We start from the raw sequence: 18471 nt of genomic DNA, 5'->3' as shown, positions 1-18471 counted from the left end.
TCACAGGCAATGACTATCACTTTGAACTTCTCTTCGAATTTTGTGTCCCATCATTTAACAGCACCATTGTTACTGGGCTTCAGTGTCTATTGGTACCTTGCCTGGAATAAATGCATTGACTGACCATTAACATCTTTTGGGGTGCTTTTTAAATTGCCGTAACTGTGTCCCACCTGAGATCATTTATATTTCTGGTGATGGAATTTGGGCATTGGTATTATTAAAATACTTCTCAAGTGGTCCCAATGTGGTATAAGGGGCTTCAGATCATTGTGCTAAGGCAATCCATATAAGGAATTAGCCTTGACTAATTAGAGTCTATGCTTCAGGCTTTTTTTTTGTTTTGCATATTCGGGTTCTATAATTTCCGTAATCTCTTTAACAAGCCATGAAGAAGAGCATAACTTCCCTTTATTCTTTTTCTAAAAAGTGTTTGATCTACATAATTCATAATATTCATTTTCTTCAAAAATATCTTATCCTTAAATCAGGATGTGAATGATATCAAATACATTTTGTCTTCCAATTAAAAATTAAACTTCCTGCTCTTCAACACCTCAGAGTCTGTGATTAGCCTTTCATCTATGGTAGTTAATTTAGAAAGATTGTCTCCCGAGAACTATCTGGTTCTGTAGACTGTGGGATAATTAAATGAAGCAAAAGCACCTTGATTTCTTTTACCCTTTAACAGCACCTACTAATCTGCTTATCCTCATAGTTCATCATTTTTAGTCTTTTCGCATCTTAGCTTCTATGCATCTGTCAGTGATGCCTTCTCTAACCAGCATCCTCACCACTCCTCTGACAATGGTTTCTCTCAAACACTCTTTTCTCCTAGGGAGTTGTATGAGTCTGCTAGGGCTGCCATAACAAAGTACCAGACTGGGTGACTTACACAACAGAAATACAGGAACCTAGGAGTCTGAAATCAAGGCGTCGGTAGCATTGGTTTCTTCTGAGCCTGTGTCCTTGGCTTGCAGGTAACTGTCTACTCTTTATGTCTTCACATGGTCTTCTTGCTATATGGGTGTGTTCTAATCTCCTCTTTTTACAAGGATACCAGTCTTATTGGATTAAGGAAGATACTAATGACCTCGTTTTAACTTTATCGCCCCTTTAAAGATCCTATCTCCAAACACAGTCATTTTGGGAGGTACTGGGGCTTAGGACTTCAACATGAATTTGAGGGAATACAGTTCAACTCATAACCGGGATTTAAACACAATTTATAATAATATATTTGTGACGAGCATATATATTTAATATCTCTCTCCTGCATTACAGTATAAGCTCCATAAAACAAGGGGTCCTGTCCATTTTGTGCACCAGTCTCAAGCACAGTTCCTGTAACAGGCCCGTGTAGAGGCCAATTGCCCAAGAAGCTGGAAAAGCTCGCATGGGCCCCTAAGATGGTAGGTTGGGCCGGGCACAGTGGCTCACACCTGTAATCCCAGCACTTTGGGAGGCCGAGGTGGGCGGATCACCTGAGGTCAGGAGTTCAAGACCAGCCTGGCCAACATGGTGAAACCCCATCTCCACCAAAAAAAAAAAAAAAAAAAAAAATACAAAAATTAGCCAGGCGTTGTGGTGGGCTCCTGTAGTCCCAGCTACTTGAGAGGCTGAGACAGGAGAATCACGTGAAACCTGGGAGGTGGAGGTTGCAGTGAGCCGAGATCATGCCACTGCCCTCCAGCCTGAGCAACAGAGTGAGACTCCGTCCAAAAAAAAAAAAAAAAAAAGAGGCAAGTTGTTACTGATAGTTTAGAGTGCATTCACAAGTTTATTTTCTTTTTATTAAAGAGAGGGCCTATATAACAGGGGCCTTATAGAGGGGCCTATATAAAGTCATATAACAGGGACTTTAGATTTCATAAAACCTGGAACTGCCCCTGGGCCCATCATAGTTATTTAGTAAATATTTATTGAGTGAATGAATTATTGAACAAAGTTGATATGAGTACTAAATTATACAGAGCCTGTGTTTTAAAACTATCTTACTTGGTTAGTGCAAACTCAAAATGCATTTCTCCACAGAGATCATGTTATATAGTGGCAATGTCAAGAAAGTGTATTTAAGGTGTAGAAAACATAATGTGTATTCTAGAAAGGGCTAATATATTTGTGTGTGTATATATATGTGTATGTGTGTCTGCATGTGTATAAATACCTATAGAAATATGTATGCAAAATGTGTGTATGTGTATATATACATATATTAGCCCTTTGTGTGTGTGTGCATATGTTATATACGTGTGCATATATGTTATATATGTGTGCATATATGTTATATACATGTGTGTGCATATGTGTTATATACATATATGCACACACACACAAACATACACATCTGCTTAAGATTAAATAGAATAGAAGATTCAACAATTAAAAAAATTTTGGCCAGGCTTGGTACCTCACGTCTGTAATCCCAGCACTTTGGGAAGCCATGGTGGGAGGATCACTTGAAGGCAGGAGCTTGAGACTAGCTTGGGAAACGAAGCAATACCCCACCTCTATTTAGTATATATTTGTTTTATATATATTTATTGTATATAAAATAAATATATTTTAAAATTCTATAAAGGAAAGAAGAGAATAGAGTGAAGGGAACAGGGATAAAAAGCAGACTTCTTTGAATATACTTATTTTACAGATTTGACTTTGAAACCATGTAAATATTTTACATAACTATATAGCAAAATTAAAATTAAGATGTGATTCATACAAAATTTTAAAAATGAAAGAAGTGAAAATACCACTTGATCCATTATACTGGTGAGCTATTTGCTTCCAGTTTCTCAGCACTTACATGTATTTTATGATTCGTTCCTGTTGGAAATCTCTTTCTACACATTTATTTAGTCCTCCTCCATTTGCCATCTGCCTCTTGAGTTGCCATGGTTTAGGGTGGGGATGCTCCTCTATCCTATGTGGGCCCCAGCAATAGGGAGATACAAGAGGTTGGTTCTTTCTGACACTAATCATCTTCCGTTGGAGCTCTTCCCTCCAATGACAGAGCCTGCCTGACAAGCTGGGTCATTTCAAAGCCAAGGTTGTTAGAGTTTAAGGTCTGTGCAAAATCAGTTCACCAAATGATGGAACACAGTCACATTCAACCTACCCACACCAAGATCCAAAAGAGGGTAGATCCACCTGTACTCATCCTCTTTTTGAAGTTGTCTTTCCTAAAGTGTGACCTGTGGACCACCTACCTCCTGCCACCTGCATGTAATTTCCAGGCCCACTCCAGATCACAGAATGAGATATTTTGGAAATAAAATCCAGAAAGCGTTCTGGTAAGCTTTCCACATGGTTTCTATACACATCAATTTTTAGAAGCATTGTCTTCATTCATCATTCCCTTGAAACAAGTTTTCTATACCCCTCCTGTACCTCCTATGTGGAGTTGGTCTCTCCTTGTACCACTTTCTCAATTTCTGCCTTAAGCCATTTTTTTTTCATTTGCTTTATTTGGGGGTCTGTATTATTCCACTCTTTCCCATGGATGCAGGCCTGGTCCATTTCCATATTCTTTCTTTTAGATCTCCTTTTTATTATCTTTTTTAAAGATGCATGGTAAATACTAAAAAAAATTAGCTGTAATTAATATTAGTTATTCTTATTTTGCCAAATAGTTTGTAAATGTGGAATTGAATTCAAGCTCTGACATTCTCGATCAGAGTAGAAGTAGGGTAAAGAGATACAATTTTGCTCTTATACACAATTCTTACGTTGCTTCTCTTTTGTATTCTGACATCTCTACCTCTTCACCACTCTCTCTGTTCTCTCCTCTCTTTTCTTCTTCCCCCGCCACCTCTCACTCTCCTTTTTCCTCTATCCTGCCCCCCCGCTTTTTTCATACTAAATATTTAGTTATCTAAGTGTTTTAATTGGTCACTGTCAACTCCAACAGAGCAGAGACAAGTCTGAATTGTTCACTATTGCATCTGGGAATCAAGCCAAATGTCCTACACATTAGGAGATGGTTTTCAGAAATTATATAGCCAGCCACCGTTCCCTATGGCATCACCTCCTTTTCTTCCTGTTATAGTAGAACTCTCCATTTGATCCCTCCAAGTGTTCAAGGACCAGAACTCTGCAGTGTTAGAAAAAGCACTTTTGGGCCAGGCACGGTGGCTCACGCCTGTAATCCCAGCACTTTGGGAGGCCGAGGTGAGTGGATCACCTGAGGTCGGGAGTTCAAGACCAGCCTGACCAACATGGAGAAACCCCATCTCTACTAAAAATACAAAAATTAGCCAGGCATGGTGGCGCATGCCTGTAATCCCAGCTACTCGAGAGGCTGAGGCAGGATAATCACTTGAACCCTGGAGGCGGAGGTTGCGGTGAGCTCAGATCGCGCCATTGCACTCCAGCCTGGGCAAAAAAAGCGAAACTCCATCTCAAAAAAAAAAGGAAAAGCACTTTTGGAGTGGAAAAAATCTTTATGTGTCTGTGCTTTTGGGTCTAACCTTAGCCAAATCTTTTCAGTCACCAGGCAGTGCATAACGTGAATTGATTTATTTAGGGGTCAGTGAACTTCCTAAAATTGCATGCAAAATGTTTGTGCTTGTACGTATCTCTTGGAAGAAGCCACGATTTTCACCGGATTCTCAATGGAATCCCTGACCCAAGCAAATTAAGTACAACATGAGGTTCACTGGAATCCCATGCACTATCTGTGGGGCCTATACCCAGAATCCTCCCATTTCCCCAGTTTCCTCAGAGATAGCTTCATAACTCCAACCACCCTAGCATGAGTTGCTTGTCTTAATGACATCCTTCCTCTGAATGACTTTTTACAAAAAATATTTTACTACTATAGTTGGTCCCCAAACCTTATACTGCTGCCTTGTTTTTTAGTTCATCTCTGTAGTTAAATACTTCCAGTTCTTTCTAGAATGTTCTCATTCTGATTCATTTAAAGTTTTCCGAGATTTTGATTGACAGTAAATCCCTACCTGTATTACTTAGTGGGACAGAGGATAGACTTTCTCCAATATGTTTCACCACATCAAATATTATATAACCACAAGATATGTCTTATCATAAAATGAACCATTCGTCGCTGAGTTGTAGTGCTCATGGCAATTCAACACCATTCAGAGATATTTGACTTTAGCTTGTGTTACTTATAAGGTGGCAGTAAGCAAAAATATATTTTGGAGACATTGACCTTTAATGTCTCTGCATGGTCATTATCCTTTTACCACAAACTTATCTGCCTTCTCTAAAATAAACTATATTTGAGATCTCTCCAGGGTCACCTTGCAATGTAAAATGTATTTATTTAAGATGGAATTTAGACCCTAGTGACCTTCAGAAAATCATTACCTTCATTCTGGCTAGCATCCCAGGACTATTGGCATTCCATAATGACACTATTATGAATGGCCCTGCTACAACTGTTCTAAGTAACCCCCTCCATTAGTCTCCTTAGGTACTTTTCTCTAGAAATGATCATGACCTATACATCTATATACTTTTTCTTTGATTACCGAAGGACCCAACAGAGTTGCCCATTGAGCAGTACTATTAACTTTCTTCCAAGTAGTTATTATATTGTATAGCTGTGTTCATTTTTATAGATGACTTAAAGAGTACTGTATAGAGAGACTGTGTAAAGCAGTGACTCTCAAACTTTAATATTCATCCAATTCCCCTGAAGGGCTTGTTAAAATACAGATTACAGGAACTCCAAATCTTTGATTCACTAAGAATAGAGTGGGGTCTGAGACTTTGTATTTCTAAGTTCCCAGATAATGATGATGTTGTTGGGTGGAGAACCTCTCACTTTGGAGAAGCATGAGTCTACGACACTGACAGAGTCTAAGACATTGTACCACACAGGACAGAGATAGATCAGACCTCAAGAATCTTGTGGTCTAGTAGGGAAGATATGATATTTACATATGTCACATACCATTGTGTCCTTAGAGGTGAACAGATAGGGTAAATGGAAAAAAGGAAAGACAGACATAGCTTTCAGTCTGTGAGATGAGGGAGCTTTTGTGGTGGAAATGGCAAGTGGCTGGGCCTTGAGATACGAGTAGAATTTAGAAATCCGAACTGTAGGATGAAAGGGAAAAAATATTCAAGAATATAAATGCGATAATACCATTATCACACCTAAAAACATTAACGTTCATTGATGAATGTATTTAAAAGCTGTAAAAGAAATCCTCATTTTTGATATTTATGATACAATTTAAAAATTGTACCTAGAGTAGCCAGATTCATAGAGACAGAAAGTAGAATGGTGGTTGCCAGGGTGTGAGGGGAGGAAAGATAGATTCGTTATTTGATGGGCAAAGTTTTTAATAAAAAGAGTTCTGGAGATGAATAGTGGTGATGGTGCCATAACACTGTGAATACACTTAACATCCCTTTACTGTACACTTAAAATTGGTTAAGATGGTAAATTTTATGTTATGAGTATCTTACCATAATAAAAGTAACCTGGATATTTTTCTTACTATATTGAATGTTTTCTGTGTGCTTGGGAGATGTAGTCTTTTTTTCCTCTGAAGCTCTGATATCCTTCATCTTTTATTTTTAATTTTAACACTTTTATTGAGTTACAATTTATATACTATGAACTTCCTCATTCCAAATGTATAATTCCATGATTTTTAATATATTTATAGAGTTGCCAGTAATTGACACAAACCAGTTTCAGAACATCTCCAGTACCCCAGAAAGTTTCTTCATGCACTTTGGCAGTCAGTGCCTGGGTCTGCTCCCAGCCCCATGCAAAAACTGAACTGCTTTCTGTGACTGGGAATCTGCCTTTTCTGGTTAATTTATGTAAATTAAATCATATTATATATAGTCTTTTGCACCTGGCTTCTTTCACTTAGCATAATGTTTTTGAATAGTTTTTCATGGATAAATGCTTCTTAGTTTGCTGTAATCTGTTAGTCAATTTCCAGGTCACTTAAATGGTTGTTTTTGATAATTCGGTCCAGTTTTATAGTTTCTTTTTGTGGGATAAAATTTGGTGACTTCCTTCTACCACACAGATCCAAACCATATCAGACCTCCGGCATAGTGGTGGGAGGTGATTGAATCATGAGGGTGGATTTCTTATGAATGTTTTAGTACCATCCTCTTGGTACTGTCCTTGCAACAGTGAGTGAGCTCTGGTCATTTAAAAGTGTGTGGCACCTCCCCCTCCCCCGATCTTTCTTGCTCCTGCTTTGGCACATGAAGTACCTTCTCCCCATTCGCCTTCTGCCATGATTGGAAGCTTCCTGAAACCTCCCTAGAAGCAGAGCTGCTCTTCTTCCTGTACAGGAAGAACCATGAGCCAATTAAACCTCTTTTCCTTATAAATTACCCAGTCTCGGGTATTTCTTTATAGCAATGTGAGAACAGACTGATACAAGGTCCCAGCCCTTCCTTCCTTCATTTTATTTTATTTTTTTAATTTTGGGAAGGAGATGAAAGAGTCCAGGTGTAACCTGGCATTGACTCCACTTGGATACTGTACTTTATAGCAATTGTCAGAAAACTTACTTTCTTAAATCATCTATTGCAATGTTTGACATAGGCCATTCAGAAATCTAGAAGATTGAAAGTTTCTGTTCGAGAATCTTTTCATTTTCAATATTGTAGGTCCTCAACCTGGAATCTGCAAGAAGAGACTCCTCTTTTGAATTCATAGTAACTTTTGTCATTTCTGATTTTCTCAGTGAATGGATGTTGAAAGTGTAAATGTGAATGTCAGCATAAATGTGAATGTCATAAAGAGAAACTTATACTTAAAGGTGGGGAACTTATAGTCTCAACCATGGCATTACTCATGATCATTTCTATCCTTAGCTCTGGCCCCAAAATGCAAAGTATCTACCCAGCAAGCATACGTGCAATAGAGGACAATGATCTTTTATCCTTATACCCCATTATCCTTCACCCATCGTAGAAAGAATTAAGTTTTCAGGGGAGGAGCAATAGAGCTTTCAGTCCGAGCAAGACTATAACCACTATCTAGAAACACCTCCAGCCTGGGAACATGTGGCGTCTTTCTATTCCCCACCCTGCAGAAACCTAACCCTGGGTCACAGACCGTATATCCCAGAGAAGGCAGTGCTCAACTCAGTACATGGCACAAAATAGAAACTCAATAAACCCTGGTTGGGTTGAAATGAAAGGCACGTAAGTATGTTGGTGGTGGTGATGGTGGAGTTGTGTGAATAATAATGGATCAGTGGGTCTGTTTTCCCCTTCTTAATGCTGAGAAAGCTGGAGGCCCTATTCTATGCACTGAGCAGAAAGAAGAGCTGGTTGTCTCTAGCTATCCTTGGGGATAAGAGAGAAATTATTCAGCCAGTCTTTCAGAAATGAAAATTTTGACAAATAAAAAAGAAACTTCTGCCTCACATCCTGATTGGGGAGGAGCACTCAAAGAATAAAAAACAATAGACACCCTGAGGCTGCCCTAATAACCACACATTGGTAGGGCAATCACCCCTCTTAGCTGAAGACCCAAAGAGAGCAAGAATCTTCACTAAACAGTCTGATAAAGACCAGTGTAAAAACGTAGTGAGGAATTCATCAACATGATACCAAGTCAGCCCCCTTCCATGAATCTTCTTAAGTACTGTCTTCACTAATGTGGTACTGTGGAAACCCTAAAAATGAGTACCAGCACTCAATCAGCTGAAGTTCTGAGATGCTCGATTCATAAAATTTTGCTTTAAGGTAAATAGTATCAGATATATAAAATCAGAAGTTCTTGGGAAAATATTTGGAAATGAAAGGAGATTTATCGTAGTAAACTGTATGTCTAACTGTATTAATAGCAGTCTCTAGGCTGCAAGGTGACTTTTGGGCATACTGTGAAGTGTTAAATATTCATAATAACCTGTCCTGGTTTCACAGGTCTTAATTTAGTTCTTGGATAAAGAATGGCTAATATCTGGTCCTCTAAGCATGTTGTTTACATATTTATTTCTTGTTGGTGTTTGTATTGTTGATGAAAATGAAAAGAAACTAGTATAGTAACGATCTTTTGGTGTATAATAAGAGACTTTATTTTCACAAACATACCATAGTCTAAGATGAAAATAATAACTTTGACCTCATTATTTTAGCCAGCTTTATTTTCCATTCTTTAGAAAGCGTATTCTCTAGGTTTTTTCCCTAGTTTCTTTCTTCCTCAGTTTTACCAAGAAGGATTCAAATACCGAATCCATGTCACCTTTCGGAGTTTCTGAACAACGCAGACTCCCTGCAGCTTGTCTACTCTGGCAAATCCTAGTTGAATACCTTGTGCCTCATTCCTGTCCTCAAGGAACACAGCAGGTGATTTTGATAGTGCTCTAGTTTCTTCCACTTCTGCAAGATAGTAACATAGTGTTCTCTTAGGCCTCAAAAACATTGTTAGAGAAGCTGGGGGTGTAGAAGAGAAGGAATATTTTTGTAAGCAGTAAAAACCTATTCTGAGGACCATCTTAATGTTTCTGCCCACTCATAATTGAAGTCAACTTTACAAGGTGAATACAAAGAAGAGGATGTATTTCTTGCAAAATATACGATTAAAGGTCAACATATATATTTGTTCCAGAAACCTTTATTTGAAGCCGATGAATGACTTGTCGTGGGCGAGCTCTTCGGGTGCTAATAATACTTTCGGGTCACAGCGGAGACCCTGGCTGTTGTTCAGAAAAGAACTACGAATCCCAGAATGCCCTTTTCCCCCCATTTTCCCCGCGAGACTCCAAGGGTGAGTTCAACCAATCCTGTCATGAAGAGCCTGTGCTATCGGCCAATCAGAAGGCGAACATGCGCCTGGAGGCGGGTGGCGGGAAGTGCACTAGGTTTGAAATCGGAAAGTTGGCGGGGCTGTGGGAGCTGCGTCTGGAGCTCGGCTGTTGGCTAGAGTGGGCGCTTATCTGGTGTGGGGAAGGCGGCAGGACTCAGGCCTGCCTGCGAAGGTGAGGGAGGTGGGCGCCGAGCTGGGCTCCTCGGCCCACCTGTCGCGATAGGGGAAACTGAATTTGGAGGCGGAATGTGTGTATTTGCGGCGGCGTTTGTGAAGTGCGCATCTTGTTGCTGTTTGGGTCTCACAGCCTGGTGGAATGGGCAGCTGCGAACCCAAAGCGTTCTGGGTTTCACTGCAGGAGATATCTTTGGTCCTCCTGGGAAGGTTTTAGCGTCGCAAAATACTGGCAGGTCCAGGATTCTCCCAGGACCTCCTTTTACAGAGGATACTGAGGCCCGAGGTGACTTGCACACATCCTGGACGGAACCCGCTCAACTCCCACCTTAGTCCCTATTTTACTGTTAACTTTTACTGTTCTGAGGTGGAGAGAAACAGGGTAGAGGTGTGGGGTCTTATTCTATGGGAGGGTGCCGGCCACCTGGCGATACTGATGATCTCTGATCAGAAAGGGTTAGAGTCGGAAAAGGTGTTTTAGAAGTCAACGGTTTTACTTGTGAGAAAATGGACCCAGGGTCATAGCGTGTTTAAGTGTCCTGTGCAGTTACACTTACCTACTAATAAGCTGCTAGAAGGTAAAGGTATCCTGAATTCTTGCTGCACCTTAACAACAGTTAAGCCCAGGTTACTTGATCTACCCTTGAATACCTAGAATTAAAGATAAGTTGCTATTTTCTAGCAAAGGACAAATTGCCAAAATACTGTATACCTGATTGGAATATGTGGCTGATTTGATTTCAATAAGTTAAAAAATGCAATGTGTATTCTGTTTTTAGCATTGTCCTACATAATGGTAGAGGATGAACTGGCACTGTTCGATAAAAACATAAATGAATTTTGGAATAAATTCAAAAGTACGGACACCTCCTGTCAGATGGCGGGACTAAGAGATACCTACAAGGACTCCATCAAAGCATTTGCAGGTACCTAATGTTAACTTGTATCATGCTGTTTTTGCTGTTCTAGTTTATTTTTTAGTGTTATTTCAGCTGAATTGAAAGTTCAATTTCTCTTTCAGAAAAGCTGTCTGTGAAATTAAAGGAAGAAGAACGAATGGTTGAGATGTTTCTGGAATATCAAAATCGTATGTGAAAAAGTATAAATCATGGGTTTTTTTAGATAATACATCTTTATCATGAAATCTCATACAAGTAAGACAACGTATTTTGTGTGCACAAGTGCATATATGTTGTGTGTGTATATATACACATATATATGTGTATATATGTATATGTATATACACACACATGTGGTGGCTCACGCCTGTAATCCCAACACTTTGGGAGGCCAAGGTGGGTGGATCCCTTGATCCCTTGAGCCCAGGAGTTCAAGACCAGCCCAAGCAACATGGTGAAACCCCATCTCTATAAAAAATTAAAATATATATATATATATAGAGAGAGAGAGAGAGAGACACATACACAAAATACGTACACATTAACACATATACATGTGCTTATATATAGGAATAAATATTGACATACCATACAGCTTAAGAAAGAACATTCTACGTTATACCTTCTTCTCCCACCTTCCACAACTAATCTATCAATATATTGTTTAGGATTATGGAGGTTTTTTGTTTTTTGAGACAGCATCTCACTTTGTCAGCCAGGCTGGAGTGCAGTGGCATGATCTGGGCTCACTTCAGTCTCGACCTCCTGGGCTCAAGTGACACTCCCACTTAAGTGGTTGCTAAGTTGCTGGGACCACTGGTGCATGCCACCACGCCTGGCTAATTTTGTATTTTTTGTAGAGATGGCATTTCACCATGTTGTGTGGGCTGGTCTTAAACTCCTGGGCTCAAGCGGTCTGCCCACCTTGGCCTCCCAAAGTGCTGGGATTTCAGGTGTGAGCCACTGTGCCTGGCCTCTAGTATTGTGTTTTTGAATGTTATATAAATGGCATTCTCTTGTATGTCTTCTGTCCATTTTTTCACTCAGCACTATACTTGTGGGATTTGTTAGTGCCAAAGTATAAATGCCAGTATTTTTTAAAAGATGAGTTTTCACGTTGGAAATCACAGCCTGGGGATTGAAAAGCTGGAGTTCTCTCAGCTCTGTTAGTACTCTGACAGTGTTTCTCTCCATATTTTTACTCCTATTCTTGCCATCTTATTTCTACCACTCTCCAGGTTGTCCAGAGTGAATCAGTAGCTTTTACTGAGACCTGGCAGTTGTTACTGAGTTCTTACACACTGGACACAAACTTGTGTCCACAGTTCAAATTCCACTAGAGATACTACATTCCAGCCTGGGTGACAGAGTGAGACCCTGTCTCCAAAAAAAAAAAAAAAAAAAAATTGTAATTGTTGTTATAATAATGTAATAGATGCTGTGTGAGGATGAGGATGGAATCTGGAGGGTTTGATTCTTCCAGTGAGGATTGCAGGATATTTAATAGCTAACCATTATCTTGTATACCACATGCCAGGCCCTGTTCTAAGCTCTTTGCATATATTGACTCATGGATCCTCACAACAACCCTAAGAGGTATAGATACTGCTTTTAGTCTTACATGTTAGACTTTTATGACAAAATAAGCACAGAGAGGTTAAGCAGCTTGCTCAAGGTTAGATAGCTGATAATGAAGAGAAATATGATTTGAACCTACAGTATGATTATACCACGCTGCTTTGGAGGAGATCACATAAAGAAGGGTTAGGGATGTTTAACAGAGTCAACATTACATTTTAGGAAGAGGAAACAGCACATGAAATGTGGCAGGAACACGCGAGCTTGTTATGTTCCGGGATGGCTAGAATACACTGTGGATGGGGAGTGGCGGAGAAGTGGCTCGAAGAACTGGTTGGCCAGATGATGGACATTCCATATTGGGCAAAGGGGGTTAGACTGTTTTTCAGGAGATAAAGAGTTGCTACAGGATTTCAACCTGGAAAATGATATTGTATTTTTATTTCAGAAGAAGCAATCTAGTAATCATGCACAATAAACAGGAGGGGAGTGAGACTGTTGTCCATAAAGAGACCAGTTAAAGGAAAAACTTAGTGTAATAGTACAGGCACATAATGAGTATGGCTTGGACCAGTGACAGGTCTGAGGACTTAGACTCAAGACTGTTGGCCTGAAGGTGAGAATATGTTGTGGTCTAGGATGATTCCTTCTGACATGGAGTATGAATCAGTGGTGACGCATTTACTAAGTGAGGGGTTGAAAGAGAGGAGGAGAATGTTTTTATAGGTGGGAAGGAAACATACATGGGTTCAATTTCAAAATGTGTTGGGTGAATATGTTGAGTTTATTGTGCAGCAAGTCTTCAGGTGGTGATATCTGGTAGGCAATGGATATATTCATCTGGAAGCCAGCCAGGAAAGTGGTCTTTGCTGAAGATAGGGATTTGTGAGTCTTTAATGAATTTGGGGGGTTGAAGCAATGGAAGAATATGTAGAGTGGAAGAAGGTAGCCTTGGTTAGTAATATTTATTTGCTCATTACTGTATGCCAGATACTGTGCTAAATGTCTTACATTTACCATCTCCTTCAGTCCTCATGACAGTTGTCCAGGGTTGGTATTATTAGTAGTATTATTATTCCTACTGTACTGATATTACAGTCCCAGAGAGATTGTGATTTGCCCCAGATCATCAGATTAACTCCAGAGGCCTCACTCATCTTGAAAGCATTACGTTTTCTTTTCTTTTTTTTTTTTTTTTTGAGGCGGAGTCTCCCTCTGTCTCCCGGGCTGGAGTGCAGTGGCCGGATCTCAGCTCACTGCAAGCTCCGCCTCCCAGGTTTACGCCATTCTCCTGCCTCAGCCTCCCGAGTAGCTGGGACTACAGGCGCCCGCCACCTCGCCTGGCTAGTTTTTCTATTTTTAGTAGAGACGGGGTTTCACCATGTTAGCCAGGATGGTCTCGATCTCCTGACCTCGTGATCTGCCCGTCTCGGCCTCCCAAAGTGCTGGGATTACAGGCTTGAGCCAGCATTACATTTTCTCTACAGTTTGAGAGAGGGGTAAATGGAAGGGACCAGGAAAGACAGACTTAGTAATTGGAGAACAGAGAAAGTAAGAGAGAAGGTCACTGAAACTAAAAGAGGAGAGAAGCAAGAAAGGGTGTTGTCAACCCTGGAAGTCACACGTAGATCCAGTAAGGTAAAGACTGAGCTAGATATTATTTTGGGAATAAGGAAGGTGGAGGGAATCTGTTCACTGGCTGAATACTTGTTGAGCTACTGCTCTATACCAGGTAATCTTCTAGGAAGATACTGCAGAGAACAAAATAGCCTAAAGTTCTGGAGCCATAAATTCTAATTATCACAAGAAGGAAGATCATCTGTTGAAGGTGAGAGTCATTTACTATGGGTTGGCTTTTAAGTTATTATAAACCCTGAAGTCTGTCTAAGACAGAGATTATCCCTGTTTTACAGATGAGGAAATTGAAGTTCACTGAGGTTAAAAAACTTGCCTAAGGTCTGGGGGTAGATAGAGGATCTAAGATTGCAACCATAGTGTCTGTGCTCTTTCCATTGTACCATACTGACCTGCATTGGAGTGAAAATGCAAGGAAGGGTTCCTCTGGCGAGTAGGAGTGAAAGTTTGAAATGTTGGTCCTGGGAATAAGACAACTAAGTGTGTACACATGCAATAATAGTCACACAGCAGGCCAGGCGCGGTAGCTCACGCCTGTAATCCCAGCACTATGGGAGGCCAAAGCGGGTGAATCACGAGGTCAAAAGATCAGGACCATCCTGGCCAACATGGTGAAACCCCGTCTCTACTAAAAATACAAAGATTAGGCATAGTGGCGCACGCCTGTAGTTCCAGCTACTTGGGAGGCTTAGGCAGGAGAATAGCTTGAACCTGGGAGGCGGAGGTTACAGTGAGCCAAGATCATGGCACTGCACTGCAGCCTGGAGACAAAGTGAGACTCTGTCTCAAAAAAAAAAAAAAGAAAAAGAAAAAATAGTCACACAGCATCAAGGGCGCCAAATTCACGCAGTTCTTCAAATGTTATAATGAAAACACTGTCATATGTAGTATTTATGTGTCACTACTTTAAAAGTTTTTGTGTTATTATTACTGGATACTCTAACCCCAGAGAATGGGGTAGCCACTGTTATCTCCATTTTACAAATGAGGAAAAGAGTTTCAGAAGTTGTGATTTTGACGGGGGTCCTTGAGTAACAACTGATGAGCTGGATCAGAATTGGGAACTTTGACTTTCAATCTGGATTTCTTGTATAGTACAATTCTACTTAATTCTTATCTTTAAAGAGTAGCATTTTTCTTTGTAGTAAGATGTTTATTTTTAAATTATACTTGACATAATATATGATCATGTTCATATTCTTAGAACATACAGAAAAGTAAACAAAAATATCACCTGTAATGTTGAGAACCACATTTAACAAAATGACTTTCTAGCTTTTATTTTTCATGAGCTATGTGGATTTTTAACATAATTATATTCATGGTATCTATATAACTATCTTTTTTTCCCAACTTTGAGAGTATTTTCCCACATTCCTATTTTTTTGAAAATACATTCCATTTTATTGATATACCGTGTTTCAAAAATCATTTACTTGTTAACCATTGAAGATGTTTTCAGTTTTTCATTATAAATACTGAAAAAGAATTTTTTATATAAATATTTGCATATAGCCTATTTTCCTAGGATAACTTTGTAAAAATGAAATTGCTGGGTCAAAGGAGGTGAATACTCTTAAGGCTCTTTTATTTTACAATGTCAAAAATATTTTCTAGAAGGACCTTAGCATTTTGCATTCCTCTTAACATTAGTTGTTATTTTTGTAAACATTGTTGTAATAAATGAAAATTGAAATCTTACTGCTTTACTTGCATTTCTGTGATTAATCTGAGGTTAAATTATCTTCCATATTTAGTAACCATCTGCATTCTGTGTTTCATCTGTTTATCCCTTTGTTTTTTTTCTTAGGAATTTGTATTTGTGTCTTCCTCTTGAGATTAAAATGGTAACCCATTGTTGGGAGAGGATAGTTTAATGGGCAAAGCATTGTCTTTGAAGTCAAGACCTGAGTTTGAATGCAGTCTATTTATTTTTGAGACGGAGTCTCGCCCCGTCACCAGGCTGGAGCAGTGGCACGATCTCAGCTCACTGCAACCTCTGACTCCCTGGTTCAAGCTATTTTCCTGCCTCAGCCTCCTGAGTAACTGGGATTACAGGCACACATCACCATACCCAGCTAATTTTTGTATATTTAGCAGAGACGGGGTTTCACCACATTGGCCAGGATGGTCTTGATCTCCTGACCTCGTGATCTGCCCGCCTCAGCCTCCCAAAGTACTGGGATTGCAGGCGTGAGCCACCGTGCCTGCCCCTTATTATTTCATCCTAACAAATACAGCTTCGGGCAAGTTACTTAACTGCTGAGTCTTTTTCCGCTCCTTTTAAAAAAGTAATAAAAGACTAAAGAATTTACTTTGGATTTCAGCACTGTTTAGAGAATAATCTACCTCTTGAACATTGATTTGATATTTCATTTATCATATTAACTTCCTAAATATGCCAACATTTGTTTGGCATGTCTTTTATAATATTTAGAAGCATAAAATATCTCTTCATATATCCAGATCAAATATGTGTCTCAGACAAGCTTTGCAGTTTTTTTCAAACAGAGGATACATATTTCTTGATCTAGGTTGATTCTGAATTTTCTGTTTGTACCTCTATAAACAAGAATTCCCTGTTGCCTGAGGAATGCTTGTCTTGAGAGATGTTGTTCAAGCACTGGGAATTCCATGCTCACTTCGATTTGGGAAACAAGTCATAGTGTATTTCTCTTTTGAAGATTTATGGTATTTAAAGTCTTCATAAATTTGGTGGTGGACTAACTTGTTTAACTTTGAGAACAAAATTACTCATCCGTGGAGCACATATTTACTTGTAATTAAAATATTGGAATTAAATGACAGTATAGATAGTTTAGTTTATTTGATACAATTCTAGACTACTGGTATTACTAATTGACACTTGATTTTAAAGTGTTTAGATTTCATTTAAGTATTAGTAAAACTAAATATTTAACTCAAAAATTCAAAAGCACATTATAAAGCACCCTTGAGCTCTACTGGCTCTGGTTATTTGACCTTGGTAACCTCTGCCCTAGAGCTCTTAGACTTTTTGTGCCTTCCTGCCTTATTTAGTCCCCTGATGGACACTTTGGGGACACTGTCTCTGGGCAATGGGCCCCAAGTAGCAGCAGTTGTATCTTTCTTCCGACAAACAGAGGAAGAAGTGGCCCTGCCAGGGTTATTCTCCCAGCAGAGAGGTCTGGCCAGGTTTATGCACAGGCATTATTGTTTTTATTTTGAGCATGTGCATGAGAAAGGGGTGGGTAGTTGCAGAAGCTGAGTGTTTAAGAGGGCTAGGGCAAGAAGAACTTGTACAGATAGTGACAGGGACATGGCGGAGGCAGGGAGGTTAGAGGGATTAAAGCCAAGAAGGAGTAATGAGGTGCTGGCCAATATGTGAGACAGATATAAAGGCCAGTATTTTGGTACATGGATACCTTGTTGAATTGCACTTCCCTTTATTGCACTTTACAGATACTGCAATTTTTACAAATTAAAGGTTAATGGCAACCATGTGTCAAGCAAGTCTATGGGCACCGTTTTTCCATCAGCATGTGCTGACTTCATGTCTATCATATATTGGTAATTCTCACAAGATTTCAGACTTCTCATTATTGTATTTCTTGTCGTGCTCTATAATCAGTGATCTTTTACATTACTGTTGTAATTGTTTTAAGTGCCATGAATGACACCCATATAAGATGACAAACTTATTGGATAAATGTTGAGTGACTTCTGACTGCTCCACCGACCAGCCATTCCTGTCATTCTTCCTCTCCTTGGGCCTCCCTAGTCCCTGAGACACAGAAGTATTGAAATTAGGCCAATTAATAACCCTATAGTGACCTCTAAGTGTTCAACTGAGAGAAGGAGTCATAGGTCTCTCACTTTAAAGCAAAAGCTTGAAATGATTAAGCTTAGTGGGAAAGTGTGTTAGAAGCTGAGAAAGGCTGAAAGCTTGGCCTCTTGCGCCAGTTAGCAAAAGTGCTAATTCAGTGAACACATGAATGATAAGAGAGAGACAGCCTTATAGTTAATGTAGAGAAAGTTTTAGTGGCCTGAATAGAAGAGCAAACAAACCACAACATTCACTTAAGCAAAAGCCTAATCCAGGGTAAGACTCTAGCCCTCTTCAATTCTATGAAGACTTGAGAAAGATGAGGAAGTTTCAGAAGAAAAGTTTGAAGCTAGCAGAAGTTGGTTCATGAGATTTAAGGAAAGTAGCTGCCTCCATAACATAAAAGTGCAAGATGAAAGCAGCAGTGCTAATGTAGAAGCTACAGCAAGTTATCTAGCTAAGATCATTGAATGAACAGATCATTAAAGAACAGATTTTAAAAGTAGATGAAACTGTTTTCTATTGGAAGAAGATACCATCTAAGACTTTCATAGCTAGAGAGAAGTCAACACCTGGCTTTGAAGCTTCAAAGGACAGGCTGACTGTTTTTAGGGACT

General features: G+C 39.5%; 1 protein-coding gene across 2 annotated transcripts in view; it reads left to right on the top strand.

The window, feature by feature from the left end:
- Positions 1 to 9789: 9789 nt before the first annotated feature.
- Positions 9790 to 18471, top strand: part of SPC25 (SPC25 component of NDC80 kinetochore complex) — a 30230-nt gene continuing 21548 nt past the window's right edge. For both annotated transcript variants that reach the window (XM_023189707.3, XM_023189706.1), the window contains exons 1-3: positions 9790 to 9935; positions 10717 to 10863; positions 10959 to 11024. In XM_023189707.3, the coding sequence (XP_023045475.1) occupies positions 10731 to 10863; positions 10959 to 11024 (199 nt within the window). In that variant the 5' untranslated portion in view covers positions 9790 to 9935; positions 10717 to 10730. The remainder of the gene's footprint in view (positions 9936 to 10716; positions 10864 to 10958; positions 11025 to 18471) is intronic.

The sequence above is a fragment of the Piliocolobus tephrosceles genome, chromosome 11, assembly GCF_002776525.5.
Source record: "Piliocolobus tephrosceles isolate RC106 chromosome 11, ASM277652v3, whole genome shotgun sequence".
Taxonomy (NCBI): Eukaryota; Metazoa; Chordata; class Mammalia; order Primates; family Cercopithecidae; genus Piliocolobus; species Piliocolobus tephrosceles.
Note: the sequence above shows the minus strand (reverse complement) of the source record. Positions and strands in the feature narration are given on the sequence as shown.